Source organism: Toxoplasma gondii, chromosome IX (genome assembly GCF_000006565.2).
Source record: "Toxoplasma gondii ME49 chromosome IX, whole genome shotgun sequence".
In the NCBI taxonomy this organism is placed as follows: Eukaryota; Apicomplexa; class Conoidasida; order Eucoccidiorida; family Sarcocystidae; genus Toxoplasma; species Toxoplasma gondii.
This window is the reverse complement of record NC_031477.1, coordinates 5203126-5229311: the sequence shown is the minus strand read 5'-3', so window position 1 is coordinate 5229311 and position 26186 is coordinate 5203126. Positions and strand designations below refer to the sequence as shown.

Here is a 26186-nt window from a genome sequence, read left to right as displayed (position 1 = left end):
TATGGAGGCACTTTACAACATGTGTATCACAATATGCGTATATACATATATATATATATATATATATATATATATATCGGCAGAGTTAGACGTTCTTGCAGTGCTAATTTGACTATGAAACTGCATTAATTGGTGGTGACAGCTGCAAGTTCTGCATGGCTACTCGGTGTCAGGCAATTCCATCGCGTCCATGACTGCCTCGAGAAACATCAAAAACGATGGAGCTGACGCAAGATCCACCTGCATGTATTTGTGCGATACGATTTATGCATATGTCCAACATCTGACTGTTTCACTGCTGCCATACTTGTCAAGCTCGTTTTCAAACGGTGCTAAACATCCTTTCTCTTTGGGACACAGTGCCCGCCTGGCCGGTAGCATATTTTCAGTACCAGTAGTCACACCTTCGGTACGGGCGCTCTGTCAAAGCTCTGTTCGCTCTGCTTTCCGTCATTGTTTCTGAAGAGAAAATACGGCATCTAGGCACATTCCTTTGAGAACTACGCTGTGTAGCTGTCAGGCCAACCAAAGGACAAATGTGCTTTTATCTTGACAGTCTCCGATCTGCAGCTGTGCTCCTGTATGACCACCATGGCTACCTTCGGAGCCAGTTGCTTAATGAACGCTGTTTAGGTGCACTGAAACAAAGGCACTGCGCCTAAGCTTTAACCACCGAAAAACTCCGTATCTCCAGGCGTTCTCCTCTTTGGTACGAGCCATTGTGCTTGGCCGCGAGGTCCTCAGCAGACAACGTCCACCGTGTTTTCTTCCCGAATTCACCGTGGAGAGCGAACGAGTGAGCTGTAGCTCCGAGAGAATGGATGACCGTGACTACGGATATCTATTCATGATTTACATTTTAGCGCTGCAAGTGAACTAAAAATCGTTCTAGCTTTTCGACGGTCAATTTTAAAAACCCTTCGAATGTCCAGCAGTTTCCTCGAGCACATAGAATGAGCAAAAATGAGGTCACACACTCTCCGATCGTTTTAGCCGAACGCGAGAAGCACCAATCCACTCCCCGTTGATTGAACACGGTTGAACGGATTGAGGAAAAAAATGGCCCAAGGTACACCTGAAATCAAATTAAAATGCTCCGGTTTGCTTATGTCACACAGCGGGTGTGCATGCTTTGTACAACTGACATCCGATATGCAGACAAGTCGGTGTGCCCAGATTCATCCATGCACAGACCCCGACCCAACCCACAAGGGGAGAATCTGCATGCCTCTGCCAGTATTTGCGTTTGTTCGGTAAAACGCAGCGCCAGCCTAGCAGGAAAGAGAGCTTCTTTTGGCACCTGTTTTCGTCCTACTGCCGTATACTTCCCTTCCAGTTCCGGAAGTCCGTCTATTCTGCCCGGGCGGCTGGGGGTTCGAGTTCGACTTGTTGCTGCTGCGTAGGCGAGAGCGACTTCGAAGCCTCCCGCCTCGCGTCAGTCGGCATTCCCGTCTGTTCCACACCCACGGAAGCGGCGTTGAGTCCGCAAGAGCCTCCCGGGAAAAAGCGGTGGCGTATGCAGGTGTACACGCAGCTCGTGGTGATGGCTGTCACGGCGCCCAGGACCGGGACGACGACGAACGCAACGAGGTACGGCGTGTCGGAAAAGTCGACTGGCGCGATGAAGGCGAGGCCTTGCATGAACTCTCCGGTCGAAATCCATCCGCAGGTGAAGAACGCGAGCAGCGAGATGCAAAAGCCGAGAACCATCCCCACGGAATTCGTGTCTTCATGTACGCTGGCGAGCAGCGGTCCCGCCGCGACGACGCACAATACGTTCGCGGTCATGTTCAGCGTGAGGAGGTCGAGCTGAAGCGAGGCGACGAGGATCGCGGGGATGTTCAGAAGCACAATGAGGACGCGAGCCCAGTTGAATGAACGTTTGCTTCGAAGTAAATCTTGTGCAAAGACCACCGCGAGCGCCGTCTGGTACGTGTCAGCCGAGGACGCGACACACGTGATGGCGAGCACAGTCAAGACACCGACCCAGCCGGCGGGCAGCGTCTCCGCAAGGTACCCAAAAATGCTCACATTTTCTTCTTGCCGCTGCATCGCCTGAGACAAGGCCTGGTCTCTGCAGGCAATTCCGACCATCCCAAATAGGAAAACGCAGGAGAATGCGACAAACGCGGCGCCCGCGAACGCGATGCGGATGTCAGTGAGAGACCGTGCGGCCCAGACGCGCTGCCAAATGCCTTGGTCGAGGAGAAAACTTGGCCAGATGGAAAACAGAAACACTCCGCCCGCGATGTACTGGCTGTACCCCGAGGGCGCCGCTACTGTCGCGGCGTTGTCGACAAACATGTTGTCGCGCGCAGTCGAAAAGACGATGATGAGTAGCGGCACGACGAGGCCGACGACGAGGAGACCTTGGTAAACGTCCGTCAAAATCGACGCACGCAAGCCCCCGTACGTAGTGTACGCGAGCGTCACGACCGCCACGGGGATCACACCCGCAAAGACTGGAAACGCGCCATTCGTAACGGCGTTCATCGTCACGCCGACGGTCGTCAGCTCACCAGAGAGCGCGAAAAACATATAGAGAAGCGAAATCGTGGTGGCGGCAGCCTGGACCAGTCGGCCGTAGCGCGAAAGCAGATAGTCAGTTCCGGAAAAACCGTCCGTCAGCGTCAAGCGCTTGACATGCGGCGCAAACCACAGAAGCAGCACGTAGGGCAGTCCGCATGCAAACGCGTACCCAGTGATTCCTGGCCAGCCGTACTGAGCACCAACATCTGGAGGCAAATAGAGGACCCAGTTGCCCATAAAGGACGCGACGAGAGAGATGCACAGCGGGAACCACCCATGCTTGCCGCGAGACGACAGCAGGTCCTCGCTCGGGTGGAAAAGACTCTCCTTCACAGTCGCGAGGAAACGCCCCTTGAGGCGACCTTCCAAGACGAAGACAACCAGAGCAAAGAACGCCACTGTCGAGTACAAGAGACTGTACGCGACCGGCAAGTCCAGATACGCCATCTCCGCAGCCGGACGAGGAGAGAAGGGAGCAAGCCCGAGAAGAAGAGCCTCGCGGAGATGACGAAACACGCCCCAAAGGGAGACGAGTCAGAGCAGTGCCGATTGGCAAAAACTTTAGAAACACCTGAGGCAAGACGCTGCTCCCGAGAGCGAGATGCCACATGTAACCGGAGCGATCGGCAGGAGGTCACCAAGAAATCAAAGGGTGCCGAGAAAAGGAAAAACACAGTCTAAACTTGGTGGGGGAGAACGGCATTTCTGGAATTTAACATCAACAGCACCCGACGGCAAAAAAATCCGGAAGCTATGCCCCCGACCTTGCTGGTCCGAATTGGAACTGTACAACGGAAGAGCATTGACAGACAACACCTGAGCGCGATCCGGCTCCAAGAAAAAACACAAAGCGTCCTGATCCCTGAAGGAATCTGTGGATGCGCAGGAAAAGCGGGAAAAGGACTACTTCTGCCGATTAAGGAAACTGGTCGTTTCCGCCAAGGGATGGCACAGACGTATCCCCACAACTGACTAGGTATCGCACCGACACGCACATCTGCACTAGCGGATAGACACGAGCAAAACAACGCATGCTGCAATCGGAAGAAACGACCTACAAACTGATCCAAGTGTGGGATGGAAAAGATATCACGCATCGAAAAAAGAATTACATCGATTATGGGACAACAGTGACGGCGGAATGCGGTGCCTTTTTCATCCTGATAGACTACTGAAGCAAGAGTGGATGAGACTCCTTGTAGAGGGACATCAGCATGACTCGGGAGACAAAAAAGGGTGGCATCACAGGTTCGGTTTGACCGAGAAACAGCAGCTGACGTTGAAATAGAGAGAGGCGGAAACATTTAGACAAGCAGGTGCTGGTCCATGTACCCCACTGCCGAAGTGCCACTGCTGACGGCTGGCTAGCAACATTCGACCGTCTCGTTGTCCACTGTAGGGCAAACAGACAGTTTGCACGACAACTTTGCCTCGGAGGAAATGCCTTGCCACGTGCACCAAAAAATAGGGGCGGCTCCAGAGATTATGTTCACAGGTGTGCAGAGAGGAAGCAAAAACAGTAACGTTGTCTTCGCGGGTTGAAGAAGGGAACTACCTTCTTGCTCAACATCAGGGTGCAACTAGAGGATTACACTGGCGCCCCGCAAATCGGTCATCTATTGGGGAGGTTCCCCCGTGGAAAGAGCTACGGAGTCCGAGTTTCCACACGCACTGGAAGAGCTGCTGCTCTGGTTGAAGAAATGAACAGAGAACAGAAGTAGCACCAATTAGGAAACAGACAGACAGACCAGTACCGTTCTGGTCTCCCTGAACCGCGCCAAGGTAGCAACAGACGCGGCTGCGAACAAGGGGCGCTCTGTTCCCATCCCTGGGTTTTCGCGGGAGTCGAAAATCGATGCAGAATACACGGGGATAGTTTTCTGGACGAAGGAAACAAGCACAGATGCGGTTTACCTCCCCACTGAGTGCTTGGAAGCGTTCTTCGCGCCGGCCGCAGAACTGCAACCGCTCGTGATTTGAGGCGTCTCGATTCAAACTGTCTCGGTGGCACCGTTTCGCAGCAGAAGTGGCGAAACACTGCGGGGCTGCATTTCGCCCTTGCTCTCGTCAATTTTTTTCTGGTTGTATACAGCCCTCAGGTAGTAATGGGTGTCGGTGTGATTCTCACGCAGCTGCTAGTGAAGAAGTTTTCTGCAAGCTTTCGACACAAACGAAACTCTCTTACGTTTTGTTTTATGGGCACTAGGACGTGCGGAGGATTGGGGAGTTTGTGATCAAGGTATGGAGTGTTCATGCGTTTCTGCAGCCATCTTCAGATTTGCCGTCGCGGTCGCTGCCTTGTCCTGTGTTATATTTGAATCTCGTTGATACACGATACTGAGCTAAAATCTCTCAATATTTTCTTCGACACATACTCCCAGTGAAATCTCCTGGGATGGAGAAGCCGTCTGATACAGCCGTTTGACCCACGAGCGCAATTGGTAGCAAAAACATTAAGATTTGACGTCCTGCTTGCACTCGACCGACGTCGGAGCCAGCGTGATAGTAAGAGGGTTGGTTCAACGGTCACTTTTGCGTTGCCAGAGCGGTAGCAATTGAAACGACATCAGGAGCCTTCTGTTTCTAAGTCAGCCGCAGAGGCGACAGACGTCGCACAACACCGTGTCAGAAGCCACAATTTCAAAAGTTTTTTCATCGACTGCTGCAAAAAACAGGTAAAACACACAGGCTCCGGCTGGATGGAAGGATTTCAAAGCCTACACACACATGGGCAGTCGATTTGTGTGCCTGAATCTCCGCCACCGGCATTGTCATTCACGGACGAAGACAGGTGACTCGTTCAGGCTCGAGAGCTTCCTTCGTCAGCCGCGTGTCCATGTGGCCTCTAAGAAGGGCGTTGCGAGTCAGCAGAAGTGAAAAGCGGCAGCGACGACATTACGCTCTCCACTGATTCCCGCACGGCGGGAACAGTCATGGAAAGCTTGTAGATGGTAACTAGAGTCATGATTGCTCCCCAAGCCACCAAAGCATTTGAGATGACTTGATGGGTTAATCGAGACGCGGGTGTCTTCATCAGTGTGTGGGGCTCTTGCTTCGAGGGCTCGGATTGCTTTTCTTCCCTTGCTTCTGGTGGAGATTCCGCCTGTGGCGCCTCTTCGCTTGTTGGCACCGCTGTATTAGCCTTGACGGTTTTCCAAAGAGTCGTAAGTGCAGCCACAGAAACCGCCAGGTTCACGATCAAAAACAGACTCCACTGGGTCAGCGAACGGTAAAACTTAGCTTTTTCTCGGAACTCTGCCTTGTGCTTCTTGTGCACCTTCCGCTGTTGACTTGCTTGTCGTTTCTGTATTCGTTTCCGGCGTGTCTCAATACTCTCTGCAAAAAGTTCGTCACCGAAACTGGGGATTGACACTTCTTCTTCGCGCTCTAGGTCGGCAATCCAATCATGGGAGGCATCTTCCGTAACTGCAGTGGTGACGGCTGCTGCTGGCAAAGTTGTGAGAGTGGCATCGGAGACACGAACATTGCACAGCACTGCCAAAGCTGTCGCAAGATACAGAGAAAGGAAAACACAAGTCTGATATTGCGTACGCAGCTCCATCCTCTCGACGCTGTCAGAAGGCAAGGAAGTCAGTGGCACGATAGAGAATATGGACACGAACACGACCACTTGCAGTCCCCACGACAGAAATTGTGGCGCTAGTTAGCACCTTTTGTAAGAGTAAATGCGCCGGTTGCCTTTCTTTGTTCTGTTGAGGCTTCCTCTTCTGGCCAGGAAATTAACGGTACCGCTCTCGTAGCGTAACGGATGTTGCCTTCAGCGATAGCTTTCCTCTTTCTGAGATCGTTGCCATAAAGGCGGCACCTGTAGAAGCGCGTAGTTATCAGGATTCTTTTTGAAACTCTCACTGATGTAGTGGAACAGAACCTCTTAAGATCCATGGGTCCTGCTGAGCATCGGCGTTGAGTGATGCCTGGATTTGCACAACCGCCAGCACATCAAGCGTCGGTCAGGTGTCTGAGTGATTCTTCCTTTTTGCTGAAACGCCTCGTAATAGCTCGAGTGACGCTTTCAATCTGAAACCACGAAATACCAATTCGAGAGCGCGGAGGACAACTCATAGAGAAATCAACCTTGGCTGCCCGTTTGACAGCTGGCGAAAAAGCACATTAGGCCTCCAACCTAATCATGGTTTCGTACTCGGCTGAGCTTGCGGGCCAAACCGTCAGCTCAGGAAAGAAAAGATTCCCAGTTTGGAACACGGGACGACGGGATACAATGATAAATTACAGATGTTACCAGCAGGCGGCCGTGTCCTATAATACCGGCGAAATCATGCGGGAGCGCGGCAAAGAACAGTTGTGGTGTGTCGACGGGCGGAATCCATCACCAAGCTTCAATACAGAACAACCATCTCCTTCGGAAATACTTGGGGTCAATGACTACCGCAAGTGTTGTGCGTGTTTTGCCGTGTTTTTCCCTGAAAGGGAGAGTTGTTGCTGCTGCTCAACGACACTCGGCTGGGTGCACGGCGGGGCGATCATCGATACGGGGCGGGGGACTCCGCAGCCCTGGTCGCGCACCGGCAAACCGGAGCTGTTTGAGAAACTCGTCACCATGTGCGTGCATGTCACGGACCGTTATTTACAAGTTTGTTCCCCATCTTCTGAGCCTCAAAGTTTCAAGCCTTGGCATTTCAACGAACATCGCTGAGCTGGAGTTGAATAGAGTCTGCCGCTGTTCCGTCAAACCGTACCACAAGTTGCTATTGAGGGGCGACCAGACACAGAGCCACGAAACTGGTTTTAAAACAATCGCTGCTGTGGTAGTCGATCCTACTCTCTGGCAACTGCAGATTCAGACACTGAAACGTCAGAGAGGGGGGGCACCTCTTGCAACACACAGATTAGAGCGACATAAACACTGTACATGCAAATACGCAATAACAGTTCGTGTGAAACGTAAAAATTGTGCGTGGTTCGACTTTGGAGTCACTCTTTCGCGGTCTTATGGGCAAAGTCGAAAATGAGGCACCAAGAGCAGGTCGGGGAACGCGCTATTTTCACGTGTTGATCCTCGTGCACGGATTCGCGACACGATGGCACCTGAGATAAGCGTGGAAAATGGATCCCCCACAAGTCTGTTGACAAGCGGGGGATGAGCTGGAAACACCTGACTCGTGATTTCAATGGATACCGAGTTTTGCTTGGTGCTGACCCAGCCTCTTTTGTACTGGCGTAAGTGCCGCAATGACTGTTGCAACACTGCTGCAAGTTCTGAGCACGTAGAAGAAAGGAATGGTAACCTTATTGCCGCACCGCACCTACCCTACGTGTAGATAATTCGTCGAAAAGGTGAATAACTAAAGCAACCTAATGAGAAGTGTCGTGGTTCCTATTAGTGGGAATCGTGGAGGCCCACGATTGTTTATACGCCTGACGGTCGATCAATACAAATTGTGGAAGCACATTTCGCAAGTCTCTGTGGTAAGGGGACTCCATAGAGGAGTTACGAAACAAAGGGGCATCTGTCTGGTAACAGAATCGTTGATGAACAACGCAGCGGGAATGGACAGGTGAACGTATAGTCATGGCAGGATCAAGGGGACGAGTCAAGCTGTTAGAAAGCCTCTTTATTCGCATTAACTATTGGGAGTCGAAGCGTGGGCAGTTGTGGGATGCTTTGCAAATGGCGAGTTACTCTTAACGTCGCCGGCAAAGCCCGTAGAACGAACTGCACCGGCTCGGAATTACGTTCTCTTGATGTACATCTGGTAGGGAGACAGAATGTTGTGCAGCACGGAAGCAGCACACTCCTCAAATAAGCTTAGTCTCGCGGATGATACTCACCCGTCGTCGTTGTCAAAGTTCTGTCGCAACAAAAACGCCTCCCCGCTCCCCGAAACATCAAATGGTTCCGCAATATAGATGTGGGCCCTTCTACGGTAGTTTGTTTACGTTGTGTTGTGTAGTGTACTGTGCTGCTAACAATAAAACGGTCCGATTGTGAATAGCACGGGTAGCTCTTTGCCCGCCCTCTTGTGGAGACGAAAGCGTCTCCAACAGGCAAGGCGCATTTTTTGCTTCATTCTTCTTTCTCCTGTTTTCAGTTCTGGTGCATGTGATAGAGAGCAAGAGTATCGTACTAGCTGCAGCGTGAGACACGGACATGAAGGTGGGGCATCAGTTCCACAGACTTTGAGGAAGAGAAAATCGTTGGTTTTCACTGACCATCTGGTCTTGCACGGTTTTTTAAGAAGTGTTCAGTGAAACCGTGTCGCGACCCGCTAGTCCGTTTTCGCGTGAATACAGAATGTGCACTCTGGTGTTTCATAAACTGAGTGTCGCGCTTGTGGCTTCTGTGGAGGGCATCCTGTGATCCTCCAGCCAGAGCTGCCCACCACGCACATCCCTGGATGGTTGACCTGATCTTGTTGTGGCAACCCGCTAATCAATGGTCTGTTACACGATACCAGTCTCTTGAATTCACTCCCTTCTCCGTTGTGCATACACAAAAAGTACACGAAGAGAAGGTTTCGGAGAGGTTACCTACGAGAGGTGGCAGCGCCTTAGTGACGGAGGAGCGCATATAGTTATGAACCTAGTCATTCAGGAATTGCCAATAATGCGCTACAATTCTGCGGGTGCAAATGCCCAGTATAGATAGAGCAGACTATATTGGCGGACGTCTTTCTCGAGCAGCAACTGGAAAAATTGGACAGTTCTAAACATTTGAGCAGGTCGGCCCTACCTTCTGAGCTCCTCACCTGTCGCTTCTGTCGCAATCGGAACAAAGATGTGTTCGATAAAACGAGTTCGCTGCTAGGCACTCATCCGTTGTTTTCTCATCCGTTTCACAGCCGAGACCTTCCCTGTCAGAAGGGCACCGAATACCTCCCAGAATTTGGTCATCTGAGGATGTTGCCTTTCCAGCTGCCTCCGGGTTTTGCTGACCACTGCTGCGTTATCCTTCAGTGGATTCGTATGCACTGAGAACGCAGGCTGCGCAGCGGGCGAGACTTCAGCAGTCTGTTTGACCACGTGTTGTCGTCGTCTGCGAAGACGGAGAACATCATCCGCATTTGCTCCAGTAAGTAGCCCGGCGGCAGCTTCCCAAAACCGTGACATGTTTGGATATTGCCTGGCCGCGATGATCTCAAGTTGCTTCCTTCTGTGGTAGGCAACGGAGCCGGAGTTTTGGTCACGACTTGTCTTTCCTCCATCAGGTTTGACAGAGGCAGTCCCCTTCTCCCTTGCGACATTCCTCGGCAGTACCGGTTGGGATACGTCAATCGACAGATCTCTGTTTCTCTGGTCAAAGAGCAGCGCCTTCTCGGAATCCACGCCCACCAGTAAAGCTGCCGCCAAGATTAACTGCATCATCCGCGGGTGCTCACGCATCTGCCTCAAAATCATACGGGTGTGAATGCTCGATTCCCCTCGGACGCCGTCGCCGGTTTTCTAAAATTTGGCACAGGCACTGCAGAAAATTATGAATGAACTGCTTCAATTGACAATAGCGAATCCTGGACACAGTGCACCACTGCTGTCGCGACCAGTCGAGAATGCTGAAAAACGACTGGATCTAAAGTAGCAACGCCTCTCCATGCACTTCTACGTGTGTAGGTTTGTACTCCTGGCCGCGCGCATTTAAGACGCAAAACTCCGTCTACGTATGAATCCACTTTATCTGTCCAGGCCCCGGCTTCTTAGTTGCTTGTCTGCTACGTACGGGTTCGACTGCCTTGGTCACAATCTGTCCAGAATTGGGTGTGTTCTGATGCGAGTACTTGTCTTCGGCTTCGTACTCTTCAGCAGCCTGCAGGCGTCTCCGGGGCGCCGTAGCACCTTCCGTGGCCTTTTCAAATGGACCTTCTGCTCCAATTTCAAAGTCTCTTGAACCCCTCCCATTACTCGCGTCCAGAGCCGCAATCGTTGCCGCATTTGCAGCTGCTGCCGCCGCAGCAGCTATTACGTGCCTGGTCGCTCCGGCAGCAGCTGCAGCGCCGGCTGCGGCTGCGGCAGAGGCCGCTGCGGCAACCACGCGGCGGGCATTTCTGGGTTGCGAAAAAAGGCATAAATTGCATTCGTTATTGAAGGCTGAGAACGGGTCGTTTATTGCATCGGGGAAAAACAGCAACGTGCACGACTGGAGAGTGTGGATTCCAGGGTACAGCATGTAGCAGACAACAACTTTCTGACACCGGACACAGGTGTTCACGTCGCCAGATCGGAATGTGTTGTCTCGGCGCGTTACCACCCGCGGAGGAACAACAAAGGACGAGAGACTGGCAGTGCTTCCAACCTCCTCACTCTGAGATGTTTCACTGAAAGTGTCATCCGCCTGAACTGGCGGGTTACCGGGATCGGCGTCACTGTGGCCCGTGAGGTATACCTCCGACCAGTGTTGGTCGTCGAGATAGCTGTCGATCATGGCCAGTTGCTCTTTCAGATCGGACGGTGTAACACCTGGAGGTACAAAGTGCGGAAGGGCGCAGTCCTCTCTCCCTTGTGAGTCGAAAGTGCAGCCCGTCGAATTTGGCTTGGCCGATTTTCTGGCCCATTTTGTCCAGTGCGCCTCATCTTGAGACAGCTGCTGTCTGAAGCTTTCTGTCCAATCCTCATCTGGCAGAAAACCCGCCGAAGTACGCGAGGCTGGTTCTACTCTAGTAGACGAATCAACATACTGTCCTTGCGCATAGGCGCTGCTTCCAACCCCAGGCATAGACCGGTCATCATCAGCGAAGGCTTTTAAATACTGCACCGGCCTCGTGTCCACGCGAGATGAGGCAGAAACGTATTCCGGTGAGACGGTGAAAGCCGGAATCGTATCGAGCATCTTTCCTTGAGTTTTCACAGAAGATGTGGCTATCCTCATTGGCCTGTCTTGTGTGACCATGCCGGCTCTGCGTGGAGTGCGAGTATTCATCGATGCCCGCGGACGTGTGTCCACCAGTGTACGAGGGAACCCCTCTACTGCAGATCGACCTCTTCCCCCAGTCGCTGGCATGGAGGAAAACTGAAATGGCTGGTGCCTGGGTGTACTTAATACGTGGTTCTGTTTGTCTGATGCGGTGCTTCCGTCCACCTGCTGTTTTCGTTCCGGTACCACATTGATATCCTGCTCTTTCCCTTGCACACTTTGTTCTTCTTGGTTCCCTTGCAACCTTTCAAGGACGCCGACCATCGCGGAGGTGGACTGCACCTCCGGATGTTCCTCACCCGACTCCTCTCGCTGAAACTTGTCTTTTTTCGAGTTGTCGTCACTGTAAGAACGATCTGGTAATGCGCTGTTTGTCTCATCTTGCAACGAACCATACACATCTTCTTCTGGCTCCATTTCCTCTGGTTGCTCTGCGTGTTCAAACTGCACACGGTGTGTCTGTTGTAGGCGGCGCATGGCGACGTCCGTGGGGAAACGACCTGATGAGAGTGCTGCTTTGAAGGCAGCGTACTGAGGGGAGTCTTCGATTTTTGCATCTTCCCCTGTAGTAGGAGCAGCCCTCGCTGAAAAGGGAAGAGAACAAAAGGCGATATCTGTAGTTCCCACCACACATACCCCCAACGAACACAGTGCCAGCAGGCGGAGAAGAGAAGCACGGCGACTGTTTCGCGGGGGCTGTTGCCAAACCATCCCTCTCCTGTTGCAGGTGAGAGACAAGGAAGCCTTTCTAGTCATGGTGAGTTTGTTTCTTTCCGCTCCGACACCCTGCGTGGATTCCAAACGCTCTCCATCCAAGCACTTCATCTTGCAGTTTCACCGTCTCTCGCATCCCCTGAGCTCCCTTTTTGCCTTTTTCTACGTGTGCGATGCGGCTGCACCACGAGTTTCTATCACAGAGAACCACACACTCCAATCAGTTCTTCGGCGCGTATTCCTGCCTCGGAAGATGGCTGAAAAGGAGAATGGAAGTCACTGTCTCGTTTAAAGCCTGCGTGTAGTTCATTCGCTTGATTATTGTGAGGACCCGGGAAAAGAAAGTTTTGTTGGAGAATCCATCCTAATGGAAACATGGTTGCTAGAGTCCTAGCTCTGACCTGCACTTTCCATAATCAAGTACGTGATGCGAGTGGCTCTTCATGGGCTGCCAGGCTGACACTATGCAACACCTAGGACCTTGTGGAAGATGTTCGAAGTTTAGGAATCCATGCAGCCTTAAAATCAGAGGATTTTCACAGATCCAGCAGTTTGATTCACAACCTGTGGTTGGATCCAAAAAGACGCACACGGCCATTAAGACTGGAGCGCATCCCAATGCCTGTATCTTCGGCAAAGGAGTTTGCACACAGGTGCCCCGTTTTCACATCGATTTCTGAACGGTGTTTCCCCCTCGACATCCACTGTTTCGCCCCTCTGCGAAACGAATATGGCGATCAAATTTGAACGCTTTTCTAGATGATCTCAGGGTCACCCAGAGGCAGATTTTCGGTATATTTAGTTTCAACAATAGTACACCGTAAAAACACATATGTTGTGAGTGTGCCCAATTTATTCCAGTGTTTCACCTTCAACAAGATAGTAGATCCAGAATTATTTATAGGATTGCATTTGTATTTAAAATTGTCAGTTCAATAAATTACATTACTATTTCAAGGAATCAACATGTTTTTTTTCAGGTGTGCGAATCGAAGGAAAACACTATAGTGAAGCTGAACCTGGTCTGCTTTTGCTGAAAACCTCTGCGAATGAAAGAGACCTCCCATGAGCAGAGCATTTTTGTCAAGCCCTGTCGCCTCTACTTGCACATTTCCCCCCGAAACAAACAAAATGTAACGGTCACTAAAGAAAGACGCTACGCCCGTCCTTATGGATCGGGCCCCAACAATTTATACCGGTCTCGCGTGTCCAAAAATTGGTGTTTGCCTCAAGCAAGAGACTGCTGCTTTGCTTCGATGCAACCATATCACGATGAGCCAAACACGACTTTACGAAGTGACGATTTGGGGGCCAGATTGTGTCCAGAAGCGTCTCGTTGTAGGTCAGAGGAGGTGAAGACCCACAAGCTGTATCGTTTTATTAGCGACTTTTTACAACACGAAGACCGGACCTACGTTTAATTGCAGGGACCTGGGAGGAACAAGGGTCTCTTGTTCATTGCCAAAAAGAAGGCAAACACGGGAACCGATTAAACTCCAGTTGGTTTGTCTTGCTATTCCGCCCCGCCCCACATTGTCTTCGCATAACACTTCAGAAAGCGCTGTGAGAAGCGGTCACGCATATTGTGGAAAGGAATCTTGTGCTGTTTCTGGGAGTCTTTTCTTTTTGCTTCTGCTTCCGCCGCCCACTGCCGATGCAGCAACGTTGGGAGGCAGATGTGGGTTACCTGCTGTACCCAGCGTATCACTCAACAGACCGTCAGCAAATTGCCTGATGGCCCGCCTAAACCTTCTACCTTAAACGTTGCACCATTGGACAGCGGACTGAGAAGAAGACTTGTCCACACGTCATTTATTCTGATTTAAATATTGTAGAATTCCACGGCAACAGCAGGCCTCGCGAACCCGTTGTGTCATGCGATTTTCCTGAACCGGGACTTCCCCCACGCAGAGCTTGTTTCAGAAATGGACAGAGCCACTGAGCCATATCTTTGAGCATACGAATGCATGAATATTTGATGTACACGTTGACGTCTTCATGCCTAAAAACTGACAGATGAAGAATTCGGGTTTAGCGGGAGAATTGCAGGAAGACTTACGTCCATGATTGCAGGTTTTCACGTGTCGAGATTAGGCTTTGTTGCAGCAAGTCGTTTGAAGAAACCAGAAGATTCCTCGAATAGGTTTCTGCCAACTGATCTACGTCTCTACGAGCTTGCTGACAGAAGTACTCCGCAGTTTACGGGGGGCGGACACGAAACGATGCTAGGAACTTCAGACGGTGTCTGCTTTCACCGGTAAGCTACGATCTTTCAAGAAAAGCAGTTCCTACGTCGCCACAGCTCCTGTGTACGAAGAACCGTTTATCGAGGGGTAAATAACGGCCTTCTTGGTCTTCCGCTTTCTCTAGTACGTTCTGCAAAACTATGGCACGGGATTACCAAAACCAGTAACGTCACTGTCATGCTCACCCACAATGTCTAAACTTTGGTGAACGTGAGACACTACAAAACTCTCACAGTTGGAAAAGCGCTCACTTTGGTTGCTCCAGGGTGAAGCTGTATGCAGTGAAACCCGTCCGGGGTATGAGAAGGATCCAGACATTTCCCCTGTTATATTGGTTCCGGAGCAGCATTCGGCGTCAGCTACACGAAGAATCAAATGTGCCAACAGACACTAGTGTGACGGCCGGAAGCGATAGCTTCACGCATATGTTGGCTACCGTGTATTCTATTAGCTGCCCGCGTTCACTGCGAAGAGCTCTAAATTTCTTCGAAAATTGATTGTTTTGAGGCATTTTTAGTATAATTACTTTTGAATATGAGGAGGGAAATTCGGGATTCAGTCACTTTCCCTGTCGAACCCCCGACGTAATGTACTGCAGGATTTCAAAAACAATCCGTTACAAGTCAGCCCACGCTGTGCTGTCTGTGAGTCAATATTGGGAGTTCGAAGCCACACGCTTTCAAATGTATTTGCACGCAATCCTGCCCATCACGGCAGCCTCCAGTCCGCCAGGCAACTTTTCCTCATCACTGGTGCAATGTATGAAACTGCTGATTCTTTTTGCATCACGCAACTCTGACATATGAGCGAGTCCCAGCCACGCTCCTTTAATCCGCGAGCATGTACTTCTCTGTTGTTCTTCACTCATTTGAACCATAACAAGCACAAGCTCGCGCATGTCAGGCTGCAAGCCTAGGTGCTGCAGCGCCTGGGCAATGTTTCGGCTTGGTGATGCACAGTACAGAATCTCTTTCTTCACGTCATTCGTCTTCATGCTCCCTTCCTCGAAATGCTCAACTGCACGTAACACGCCTAGGAGAATCTGGTCCACGCTAACCAGTGAGGCAGGATTCATGCACAGCCAACAAGAAAAGGGAAGGGGTGATCTGTCTGAAAACCCAGTTGAATCGCCACTCACAGCAGAAGTGTGGTCACCTCTTTCCCCCGTTTTCCTCTGTTCCGTGCGGTCACGTGAAGTTCGCACTGAAATGCCGACATCGCTCGTCACCCCTTCCGTTGCTCCCGGCGATCTCCGGATGCTTTCTTCAAACACTTCTGCACCGTTTGTGACGCCGACACAAAGCCCGATCGTGACGTGAATATCGGGACGCAACGGGTCGAGACAATATGTGACCAGAGGAGCCTCTTCTGCAGGAGTACCCTCACTCCGTTCCTGATCCTGCATGTGTGCAGATGGATAGAAATCTGATCGACATCCTGAGCAGCTTTCCATTTTCTTTTTTCCTCGATTTTCTGCGTTTCCGGACAGAGACGCTTTGTATACACAGGCATCGCCCGCGACAGCGTACCCTCTTACGAAGGCGCAAAACTGTTCCTTCAACCGCCTGCAGGCATATTTCACCTGGTGCTTTCCGTTTTACAATGTAGATACTTTCTACCCCGATTAGAGAAGTCACCTTGGAGGTAGCTCAGTCAAAGACCCACGTGCAGTGATGAAAATGGCGAGTACAAGACAGCACCCACTCTGTCACATCCCAACCTCCTTGTTGAGAGACATCACGAGACACAATGGCGGTACCAGAAAAAAGACATACAAAAAGCGGTGGTTGTTCGTTTTCAAGCATTCACGACAAAGGGTGCGGCAACCGACTTGCGCTGCACACGTTGACCGCCTCTCTCTTCTGCAAGCGGCGTCACTGACGACTCTGTGTCCCCCAATGTCTCTCAACCACCAAGGGAAAAGTGCGCCATTTCGTCTGTTTGCATCCTTTTCAGATAATTCCCCCTTTGCGTTGTTGAGCGTCAATAGGAACACAGAATTCAAATGCATGCAACTCTGCTGCAACTGTTGAGCCAGTTTTGCTGGCATGCCAGCCACAAGCACAGAGCCGAGAAACGTGCTAAACGGAGAAAAGCAAGGAAGAACAGACCCGGTGCCGAGAAAGAGGCAACTAAAGTAAGCATGGTAGCAAAGCGGCGACCAGGCAAGACGTGCGGCAATCTCCAAAGCAAGCATGCAAAGCGGCTGTCGAAGTGCTTTCGTACTCGAGCCTGGCACAGAGCAGTCAGTTCTGCCACCCAGCCAGACTCTCCGAATATAGGGCGATATTGGTATTTTCGACAGAACCAATAAGCGGAGACGGAAGTGATACCACCGAAGACACAAAATGGCTTGCCTGCGCACACAAAGTACCGCTCTCGCGGACAGCTGGTTACCGCTCTAGTCTACGAACGTGCCACGGCGCCGATGTAAGGTAGCGCCTTGCCTGTCGGAGTTTCGCGAAAAACCACGACTGCAAGCCTCTTTCTCTCTCCATGGATTTGTTCCACGCTTCGGTGTGCCACATAGCTTCTCCAAAATTGTGCTCTTTCTCTCTCTTTTCGGGGTGTTACGAGGAGTATAACGTGGCATTTCGGTTGCGAGTTCCGCGAACGGTATGGGCGCCCGAGGACCGAGCAGAAAAAGAGTGTACGTTGTCCGTAGGCATTTCTTCGTCTGAACGCACGAACACCGCATCATTTTGGACGTGAAGTGCGCTTCTCTTCTGTTGTCGCGGTCGCCTCCGTCCCCTTCCATTGCATCGGTTTCCCAAACGCCGTGTGGGTGCATTTTTCGCTCCTCATTCCCAGAGATTCAGTGCCGGCTTGTCCTCTTCCTGTGGCGAACAACGAGGAACGTTGTTGCTGCGGAGTAATGCTCAGGAATAGCAAGGAGAGCAGAGGCGTGTTGCCTGTTCTACTAATAGTTTCGCGCTTTCAGAGTTTTCGCGTCCATTTTGGTCGACTGGTTTGCTGGTCTTCCTCTTGTGAAGTTCCCGCCTTTCCGCGGCCCTCGCGCTTAGCCTCCTACCCCGTTGTCCGCAGTTGCTAAACTCTTTTTCTACCATCCGTGACAACTCCAAGGTCCGTTTTCTTGACGACCTCATTCCTCTGCGGTGTCCTTGTTCTTTTTCGAAGGAACCGCCGCGCAGGTCGTGTCTGCGGTCTCAGAAGCCGAAGCACCCCTGGTCAAACTTCGGGAAAGGGACTGTACCGTCGGCAGGTCGGGAAGTCTCCAGCCTCTTTTCTTTTGGCTTGCATTCGCTGCTACCCCACCTACTTCTCCCAGACGCCGCCATGTCTTCTTTGACACTGGCCCACTCGTTCTCCACTAATACGTAGTCGGTTCGTTTTCTGCGCGGAGGTCGGCTCTCTCGTTTTCGCGTGTCTCTTCCCCTTGCCATTCATGCCATTCATCTGTCCGCCGCCGCGGCGCCCCCCGGCTCCTCAGTCTGCGCCTGTACTCAACTGGTCGCGTTCGCTGTCCCCGCGTTCTCCCACCTCTGCCAAGTCTGCGCCAGCTCTTCGTTCCCTCGTTTCTCTGCCTGCTCGCACGCCTCCAAATCGCGCCTTTCCCTGCGGACCCCTTTGCGAGAGTGGCCGACTTCAACGGCCGAAACCAGCTGCGGCGCCCTGCTCCACTCCCCTCGTCAGCGTGTCTGCGCGCAGCTTGCCGCCGCCTGGCGCAACCGCCTCGGGTGTAGCCACAGCTGCGGCAGAGAAGACCGCGCGCCAGGCGCAACTCGCCACAAAGGCCGCTGAGGCCGCAGCCCACGGAGCCGCGATCGCGGCGGAGGCTGCCGCCACCGCCTCCCGTGCCGCAGCGGCTGCGGAAGCGACTGCTGCTGAGGCTGCAGAGGGGCTTGTCGCCGTGGCCTCTCGCGCACTGTCGACCGCTGTCGGCCAAGCGAAGGCGATCGCCGCTGCCGCCTCCCGCAGCGCCCAACTAGCGACCGAAGCCGCGGCCGCCGCCGCCACTGCCGCGGAGGCCGCCGCGGTCGCCGCCAGCGAAGCCGCCTGCGCCGCAGCTCAGGTGGCTGAGAGAGTCGCTGAGGAGGGCGAAGCTTCTGGCGAAGATTTGGAGGCGGCAACAGCAGCTGCAGACGCCGCCGCTCTCGATTACGCAAAGGCCAGAGCTGCAGAGGCAGACGCTCGCCAGGCCGCCGCCGCCGCGACCGACGCTGCGGAGACAGCCGCCGCAGCCGCCAGGCAGGCCGAAGCCGCTGCAGAGGCCCGAGAAGTGGAGACAGGGGTCGCTGCACCTGCGGCGTAGGCGCGGAGATAAGCTGGCCTACTCCTAGGAGGACTTGGTAACTTCTGTGTACCCATCTTTTTCGAGACAAAGTGTGAAGCGCTCCAAACTCGCGCAAGCCGAATCGCTCGAGACGAGAGCTGGTGAGACGGAGATCTGGGAGAGTAGCGACGACACGAGGAGAGAACGGCAGACCCGGAAACAAGCTGGCAGACCAACGTGGAACGGGTGGGGTTTCAAGAAGGTTGGGCGCCGCATAAAAGTGGAGTGCAGAAAGCCTATCGGAGATGCCCACCTCGCGTTAACTTGTGCGTCGAAGTAGTCGTCGCTGTCTTGTTGGACCGAGACGAAGGAACTTTCGCGATCCCGTCGCCGTTGTAACCGTCTGTGTCGACCAATCTTCTTCGCCTCGATTGGTTCTTTCTCTCCCTTCATCCGCCTGTTTCTGTCGGTTTCTCCGTCTCTTCTCAGTCTCTCATCCCTTCTTTGTTCTTTCACCTCCTCTCTGTCTCGCTTGCGTTCTTTCTTCTCTCGCTTTATCTCTGTCTCTTCCGAGTTTTCTCTGTCTTTCCGCCCTCGGACGGCGGCTTCCCCGGAGAAGCTCTTTTCGGCCCCCTCTGGATTGTGGAGAATGGAGACGTCGCTGTCGGCTGCCTCTGCGTCTCCAGGCAGCCACTTCGAGCAGACGCTCCAAGGCGACTTGGCTGCAATTCAGCGCGAGTACGCTCGCCTGTGTCGCATCGAGGAGTTGCCAGAAGGCCCCCCCGCGGGCGTCAAGCCCAGAGTCGAAGCGCAAGTTGGATCTGTCGTTGAGAGTGCCGGCAGCGTCGCCTTCTCCCTTCAGTTCCTCCAGGAAAACGGCACCATCTACGTCCAAGTCGACTCGAGAGGGTACACTGTAAGTCGGTGACTCAAATGAACAGATGTTTCGGTAAAAAGGAAGCATCAAGCGCGCATGCAGCCAACATCTACACGCTGAATCCGTCTACCAGTGAACTCTCTAACCCATTCACACGTGCATATACATCTATGTATGTCTGAAATGTCTAAAATGTGCGTCTCTTTGGGTGTATGCGTTTACGTATACGGAAATCATGTGTGCCGATCTGCATGTGCGTGCATGTGCTCGTGTTTCTTTTTTTGTCTCTTGGCATGCTTCTGAAAGGAATATCAACTTTTTGAGAGGACAGAGAAAAGGACGAACACCTCCGCAGGAATTGTTCTACCATCAATCGTGAACTACTCCTCGTGTGTACTTCTGATGAATTCATGACACACAAACCTATGCATATACATACATATATATCTATATGTATATCTAGTTGTGTGCATTTATGCATCTCTACGTGCGGGACGTGTACGTGTGTGTGTTTGTATACAAGGCAATGTAGAAGGGACGCCACGAAGTGTAGTAGAGGTTTTCACCAAATTTGTAGATCGGGTTCCTTTCCTCTCTCTCATTAACCAGATCCTGAATCCCGAAGATCTCGTGGCTGCTGCGGTTCCCCCAAACGAACCCAAGTTGGACTTGACGGCCATCTCTTCGCCGTTTGAAAGTTTCGAGCAACTGCTCGCGGGCATTCGACCCCACACATTTGAACGTTTTCAGATGAATCTCATCAACGACAAGCTTCGAGCAGAAATGGACAAGCCGATCGCGTAAAGATCCTCAGCTACGCGAATGGTGCATGCAAGGAGAGACGCGCTGAAAAGTGACGGCCCGCGCAGAGACTCAGAGGGAGAGATACTTGGGTGACTCCATGCGCAGGGTCAAGACAGGAGTCGAAGATCACAGAAGTCAAGATGCGAAGACTCCGGACCTCAGAGGGCAGTTCCTTCGGCGGATTTTAGACTTTCGAATATACATGTGTATGAACAGATACACGGATGTATAAACGAGAGTACATGCCGAGATACGTAGTTGCATGTTTCATTTCCGTGGTGTGGATGTCTGTGTGTAGATGCGTCTGTCTCTCCATGTGAGCATCTGCATGCATTTCGGTGTACATACACCTGGTGTGCGTTGCAATGACGCTTTCTTGATTGAGCGCGTGGCCTTCAGGGTGCCTGGTGTCGGTGCTTCTCTTGCCATTTCTCGTTTTGTTTGGCGTCAGGTCCTTTTTCCTTACTAAGTCACCCGTCATTCGAGGTAACGACCTTCCTAGCGTGTCCGCGGCAGTCCCGTCAATCCGTATCCCTCCGATGACAGGTCACATGTGTCGCGTGCATGCATTCAAGTGTAACAGTTCTTGTGCACCAACGGGAGGGAAGGCGGCCGGTAATTTTCGACTTCGGCGCCCTCGTCCCGTGAGTATATCGTCGTTTCGGCGCGACCTCTGCTGAGGTTCGCAGACTCTTTCGCGTCTGTCTCTCTCGTCTCTTCATCCTCTTTGGCAGCCGTTCGTTTCGTCTTCATTCTCAATCGAAGCAACATGTCGGGCTTGTCTATCAACGGTGACGCCCAGGCTCGCCTGCGTCTCGGTCAAGATGACGCAGCTTACGCACGCCTAGATATCACACACAATTTGCACCCTGGACGCAGATGGATGGAGATTGTCTTTTCGTTGGATGCGCCTTTGACTTCGGTCAAAGACAAGCTGTACAGACACACCGGCAGCAACCCGAGCAACATCAAGGTTTTCCTCAAATTCACTCCAGAGGACCCTGGAAGGCTTCTCCTCGACCCCACCCAAACGCTCAGGTACTGACACTTTTGTCCTCTTCCTCCAACCGAGCTGCATGCAACGAGATACGGTGGGTGTGGGAGACGCTCGCAGTTCCCCCCAGGTAGCGTCTCAATCCTCCTTCTCCACACGAAGGCAACGTGTGACTGCCTCTGCTTCAACTCAAGGGAGATGGAAAATCGCAGGGAGGTGGTTCCGCTAACAGACACGCGCCCTGGCCGCAGGCGTGGCATGGCAACATATATATATATATATATATATATGCATATACAGATATATATATATATTTGAATATGTATGTTGAGCGAGCATTTCTGGGAGGAGCCACGTCTTTTCGCGGTTGTATTCCTTTATGGAAGATGGGGAATCAGCGACACACCGTATCATCGCGGTGTGATGTGCACCAACGAATTCCTGTATATCCGTATGTGTCTTTATATACGTATATGTAAGTCTGTTGAGCATATATTGCGAGCTCTACGTTGCTCTGCCTACGCAGCTGCCATATGTTTTCCTTTCAGAGCAGTCGGCTGTGTCGAAGGTTGCATTCTCCACGTGGTTGACGAGAGTGGGGAGGCTGGGGTGATCCCTTCTGGAGAGAGAACAGAGAACATGGAGGGGAAGTACGTCATGGACGATGAAACATACGACAAACGTGACGGCACCGCCAGGAAATTCCTCGCGCGTTTGCAGAAGCAGCAGCCGGACTTGTTTTCTAAGAAGGAAGAGAAGATCGAAGAAGATGAAGAGTCGTGGAAGAAACGACTGGACAGTGCCCGAACTACATTCGCCATCGGCACCCGCTGCAGAGTAAGCTAATCCGAACAGTGACTGGTAAAAAAACGACGCTGAAATTCACGACCGTACGCCCCTCTGGACACGCATATATCCCTATGTGTACGTTTCTAGATGTGGGCAGTGAATCGTCGATTTCTCTCACTGTGGACGGAGGACAAATCCTGCAACTCAAAAAGGGCAGGACGCATGCATTTGCATGCATGCACACATAACTAAATATATGTATGTAATTTCTGTTGTGTTTCTAGTGTCTGAGACGGATATTTTTGTGTGTGATGTGATTCTTTCTTTCTATGTGATTTGCCAAACTCCTTAGCTGTTTTCTGGGTTGGCGATTTGTTGTGCAGCTCTCTGGCGACCGACGCGGGGCTGTTGCCTATGTGGGTCCGCGTCCGTCAAAGTCCCTGCGACAAATTTGGATTGGTAAGTTGTTCTTTTCGTCTTTGATCTTTGTTCGTTTTCCTTTCTTTGCATCGCCAGTTCACGTGTTTCTTGTTGGCCTTCTGATTTCATCCAACCCATTGCTCTCTGCCTTGCGTGTCTAAAGTCTCTGTCGTGTGTCGCGCCGTGTGTCTCTTTACACCTGATAAGGTGGTTTGCCGGCTAGTGAGTGTGACTCCAGCTGAGAGATACACGCTCTGCACTCAGTTTCTCGGTTACAGGCGTCTTTCGAGTTTCCGGTTCGGCGGCAGACGGATGCGCATGTGGAGTGCCGTCGCCACCGTTTGCTTCGTCAACATTTTGCATGTTTTTTTCGTTCCGTGTTTTCCTCTGCGGTCTGCAGGCGTGGCTCTGGATGAACCCTTGGGGTGTACAGACGGTCGAGACGATCCAACGAAAAAAACTCCCGCCTCGCAGAAGGTTCTTTTCGAGTGTAACGGAGATAACTACGGAGAGTTTGTAGAGCCGGACCAAGTAGAAGTTGGCGCCTTCCCGCCTATTGATCCATTTGATTTGCTGGACGAAATCTAAAGCTTTCGGATGGAAAGAAGCGAAGACCCACCTTCAATGAGGGCTGTCTGCTGTCGAGACGGAGCTGCTGGAACACGTTATTTTAGAACACATCCACCCGGTTTCGCATGCGTAACAAGTTGTTTTTGAAAGCAGGGTGCAGACAGCTCATTCGAAGGCGAACAAGCACGCTGGGGAAACGGGAGCAAGGACCCTGCCATTCCATCACAGCGTACAAGCATGAAAAGGGAGATAGAATCGATCTGGTGATCAAAGAGAAACATGGAAGAGTTGAAAGGGTGGCGTGATGATTTATTTGTAAGCTTTTCTTGGAGAGTATCCGCGATTCAGAGCTGCAGAAGTTGAAGTAAATGGGATTCGTACGCTTTTCTGTAAAGGACCGTTTCTGGGGATATCTCAGGACTTGGTGACGTATAGGCCAGACATCTTCCTGTGAGACCCGAGCGCGGGCAAGTGCACTCACGCTTTTAACGCAGCTGTCGCTTTGTGTCGCAGATTCCACGTGTGTTTCTAGCTGTTTACCCGGTTTCGGACTGAAGGTTCCCGGATGACTTGCAAGCAAATAGGTCCGTGGCACTTCGTGGAGATACGGTGACGGCCAACACTTGTTGGTTTTTCGGTTTTGCAAGAAGACGCGAATCGGGTGTGTTTTCCAGGCCCCTGTTGCACAGGAGCAACAAATGCTAACGGCAGTAGCGTAGATTGCTCTTTGACACGGAAGGAGAGGGACGCTTTTCTAGTCACAGCAGTAGTAGTTACGCTACCGATGAGTTGAGCGGTATGCATATTTACCAGGCCCAAAAAGCGTTTAACCAGTTGCTAAGCAGGTGGCAGGCGAGGAGTCTGCCATGTGGGTCATGCGGCTTCCACATTTCATTGACGTGTTAATGACATAAACACCAACTATCGGTTTTGAATGCCATTCTTTTTATCACCGCGTAGTACGTCAGAAACTACTATTCATGCGTACGTGTGTAGCGCGACGTTAACAGAAACAGGAACTGCTACTCGACTTCAGTCAGAAGCAGCTTTGAACGGAACAGTGCATGCGTTTCTCCGTGCGTGAAGAAGCATGCCCGGGTTTTATCTACATGCTGCAGTTGGACAACGTTGAGTAGCTGCAGTCGCAAATTGGAAATGGCGTTTCTTCACAATGAATAAAAAGGAAAGCTCACAATACTACCACAGCAATGCCGCACTAAATGGTGCTAATGGGCAACACAGAGAACTCGCCTGCATATATCCGTGTCTGTCTTGTAGGCGAGTGAGTGTACTATATCTCCACAATCTTGAGCTGTCATGGTAGTTTCTCTCCTGAATCAGACCCGCGGTGAGTCCAAGCAAAAAGAAGTGCTGAAATGGTAATTCTTGGGATTGCGCGTCAGCCTGCTTTCTGTCTGCAGCTACAACAAACGGGGCCCGTTGCATTCGTGTTACCTGACATTCTTCCCCAAAAGAAAACCATCACAGCATACAGTACATTCACTAACTGCATTCACTGACAGTCGGTCCCGCAGTCACGCCCACCAGGCGCCTGCGCGCGCTGTTGCCAGTGAGGAACGCGACGTGCTGGGTGGCTGGTGCTATCTGACGTCTCGCTTTCCAACACCTGAAGTTGGTGTTCTGGCCAGTTCAGGCTACTGTCTTCAGCTCTTTCGGCCGGAAATCTATATCATGGCAGTCACGAGGAGGATGCACTCTCCCGTTCCCCTATAAAAAGGACCGAACAGTAATCAGTTTGTCATTCGCAAAACGTGCACCATGTTCCAGTGTCCGCCGTTTAGGCCAGCATCCTTGCAAAACATTCTTTTCCCAGACAAAGGATAACACAAGCGGATAAAGCCGATGCCGAAACGAACGGAGCGCGAAAAATTACACGCAACAAGCTCCCGAGAGCAATGTGTTTTTTGTGTAAACACAATCACACGGGAACACGGCGCAGCCATACTAGGCCGGTGTGAAACCTCTTAATATGCCCGAAGATAATCGCCTTGTTTCGCAGGCTGAGGTGCCCAGACGCCCTTTCAGCTTTCCCCTGGCGACGGTACTGATGCTGTGCTCAACTGCGTTCCGTTCAGAGGTTCTTGAACAGTTTCATCTCCATAGAAACACCTGGGAAACGTTCTTTAGAGGGGATAGCGTCCGCACTCCGTGTCTGCGACTTCACGCCGCGTGACGTGAATGTACTTAGAAGCACTGATGAACAAACTCTGCATACTTAATGTTCCCCGAGTTGTTTGGATCCGCTTGTTTAATGAGGTGATCGATGTCCTCCTCCGTCATAGAGGAGCAGAGAGTCTTCATGACTTGAGCGAGCTCTTCTGTGCTGATCGTGCCATCATTTTTGCGATCGAAAGGCGCAAACAGTTTGATCAGGTCTTCCAGCGGATCTGACCGCGCTACGCGATTCATCATCCACTGTCTGAATTGGGGGTAAGTCACTTGTTCTGGTAAGTCTAATTCCTGTATACGCAACGGAATGCCACATGATCGCACGGCCAGGACAGCTTCTTGATGCGTTAACTCGCCATCACCATTGCGATCGAAAAGCTTGAATGCCTCGCGCGCTTTTTGTTCGACAGACGACATGTTGGCGAAACGGCAAACAGCGTTGACCAAAAAGCACCTCAACCTGCAGAAACAAAACTCTGGGAAAAACGAAGACGAAATCACTCACAAACGTAGGCGACCGAAGTGCCGCCTCACAAGCTCGCAACCTGGAGGCGAATTTAGCGTGCAAAAGTGGCTGGGCAATCTTCCGTGTCGCGAAAAATAACAGAGTAGGGATGGACCAAACACTCACAAGATCTCCACTTGAATGAATCTCGCAGTTACGACGAACCGCAAAGGCGAAACAGGCATCCGACTTCCTTACACAGACTCTCGAACACCATTTATGAGAAAGCGAGCTGAACAGGATTAGAAGTTCCTCCTGGTGGCAAAGCATGCGTGGCTAGGCAACAGCGATGCGGCAGGATTCGCCGGTGGAAAGCCAAACAAGCTCACACGGAAGGACTTTCTACTCTTGCCAACGCATCACACAGAACACAGCTCTTCCAGTTTTTGCGACTTACCAAAAAATAGAAAAACTGGCGCACAAATACAAA

The 26186-nt window shown here is 51.7% G+C and overlaps 8 protein-coding genes across 8 annotated transcripts; 3 read left to right on the top strand and 5 right to left on the bottom strand.

Annotated features, from left to right (window-relative positions):
• Positions 1-897: 897 nt before the first annotated feature.
• TGME49_305120 (transporter, solute:sodium symporter (SSS) family protein) lies at positions 898-4475 on the bottom strand. The gene has a single exon (XM_002370265.2). It carries the CDS (start codon positions 2974-2976, stop codon positions 1351-1353), a length of 1626 nt encoding a protein of 541 aa, XP_002370306.1. The 5' UTR covers positions 2977-4475; the 3' UTR covers positions 898-1350.
• A 143-nt stretch (positions 4476-4618) lies between these two features.
• TGME49_305110 (hypothetical protein) lies at positions 4619-6096 on the bottom strand. Its single transcript, XM_002370264.2, has one exon. The coding sequence runs from the start codon at positions 6089-6091 to the stop codon at positions 5375-5377; it is 717 nt and encodes a 238-aa protein (XP_002370305.1). The 5' UTR covers positions 6092-6096; the 3' UTR covers positions 4619-5374.
• A 2765-nt stretch (positions 6097-8861) lies between these two features.
• On the bottom strand, positions 8862-12361 carry TGME49_305100 (hypothetical protein). Its single transcript, XM_002370263.2, has 2 exons — positions 10223-12361; positions 8862-9951 (listed from the first exon to the last, which is right to left on the bottom strand). Exons 1-2 carry the CDS (start codon positions 12236-12238, stop codon positions 9313-9315), a joined length of 2655 nt encoding a protein of 884 aa, XP_002370304.1. The 5' UTR covers positions 12239-12361; the 3' UTR covers positions 8862-9312.
• A 2518-nt stretch (positions 12362-14879) lies between these two features.
• On the bottom strand, positions 14880-16521 carry TGME49_305090 (kinase binding protein cgi-121 protein). Its single transcript, XM_002370262.2, has one exon. It carries the CDS (start codon positions 15824-15826, stop codon positions 15053-15055), a length of 774 nt encoding a protein of 257 aa, XP_002370303.1. The 5' UTR covers positions 15827-16521; the 3' UTR covers positions 14880-15052.
• Positions 16522-17779: 1258 nt separating this feature from the next.
• TGME49_305080 (hypothetical protein) lies at positions 17780-19058 on the top strand (the record flags this gene model as incomplete). The annotated part of the gene is made up of 1 exon (XM_002370261.1): positions 17780-19058. The coding sequence occupies one exon, from the start codon at positions 17780-17782 to the stop codon at positions 18644-18646; it is 867 nt and encodes a 288-aa protein (XP_002370302.1). The 3' UTR covers positions 18647-19058.
• Positions 19059-19081: 23 nt separating this feature from the next.
• On the top strand, positions 19082-20288 carry TGME49_305070 (hypothetical protein; the record flags this gene model as incomplete). The annotated part of the gene is made up of 2 exons (XM_002370260.2): positions 19082-19523; positions 20094-20288. The coding sequence occupies exons 1-2, from the start codon at positions 19257-19259 to the stop codon at positions 20286-20288; spliced, it is 462 nt and encodes a 153-aa protein (XP_002370301.1). The 5' UTR covers positions 19082-19256.
• Positions 20289-20501: 213 nt separating this feature from the next.
• On the top strand, positions 20502-23833 carry TGME49_305060 (CAP-Gly domain-containing protein). The gene is made up of 6 exons (XM_018782436.1): positions 20502-21326; positions 21831-22119; positions 22455-22530; positions 22892-23425; positions 23497-23645; positions 23736-23833. Exons 1-4 carry the CDS (start codon positions 21058-21060, stop codon positions 23077-23079), a joined length of 822 nt encoding a protein of 273 aa, XP_018636126.1. The 5' UTR covers positions 20502-21057; the 3' UTR covers positions 23080-23425; positions 23497-23645; positions 23736-23833.
• A 1433-nt stretch (positions 23834-25266) lies between these two features.
• On the bottom strand, positions 25267-25668 carry TGME49_305050 (calmodulin, putative; the record flags this gene model as incomplete). Its single annotated transcript, XM_018782435.1, has 1 exon — positions 25267-25668. One exon carries the CDS (start codon positions 25666-25668, stop codon positions 25267-25269), a length of 402 nt encoding a protein of 133 aa, XP_018636125.1.
• Positions 25669-26186: the final 518 nt, after the last annotated feature.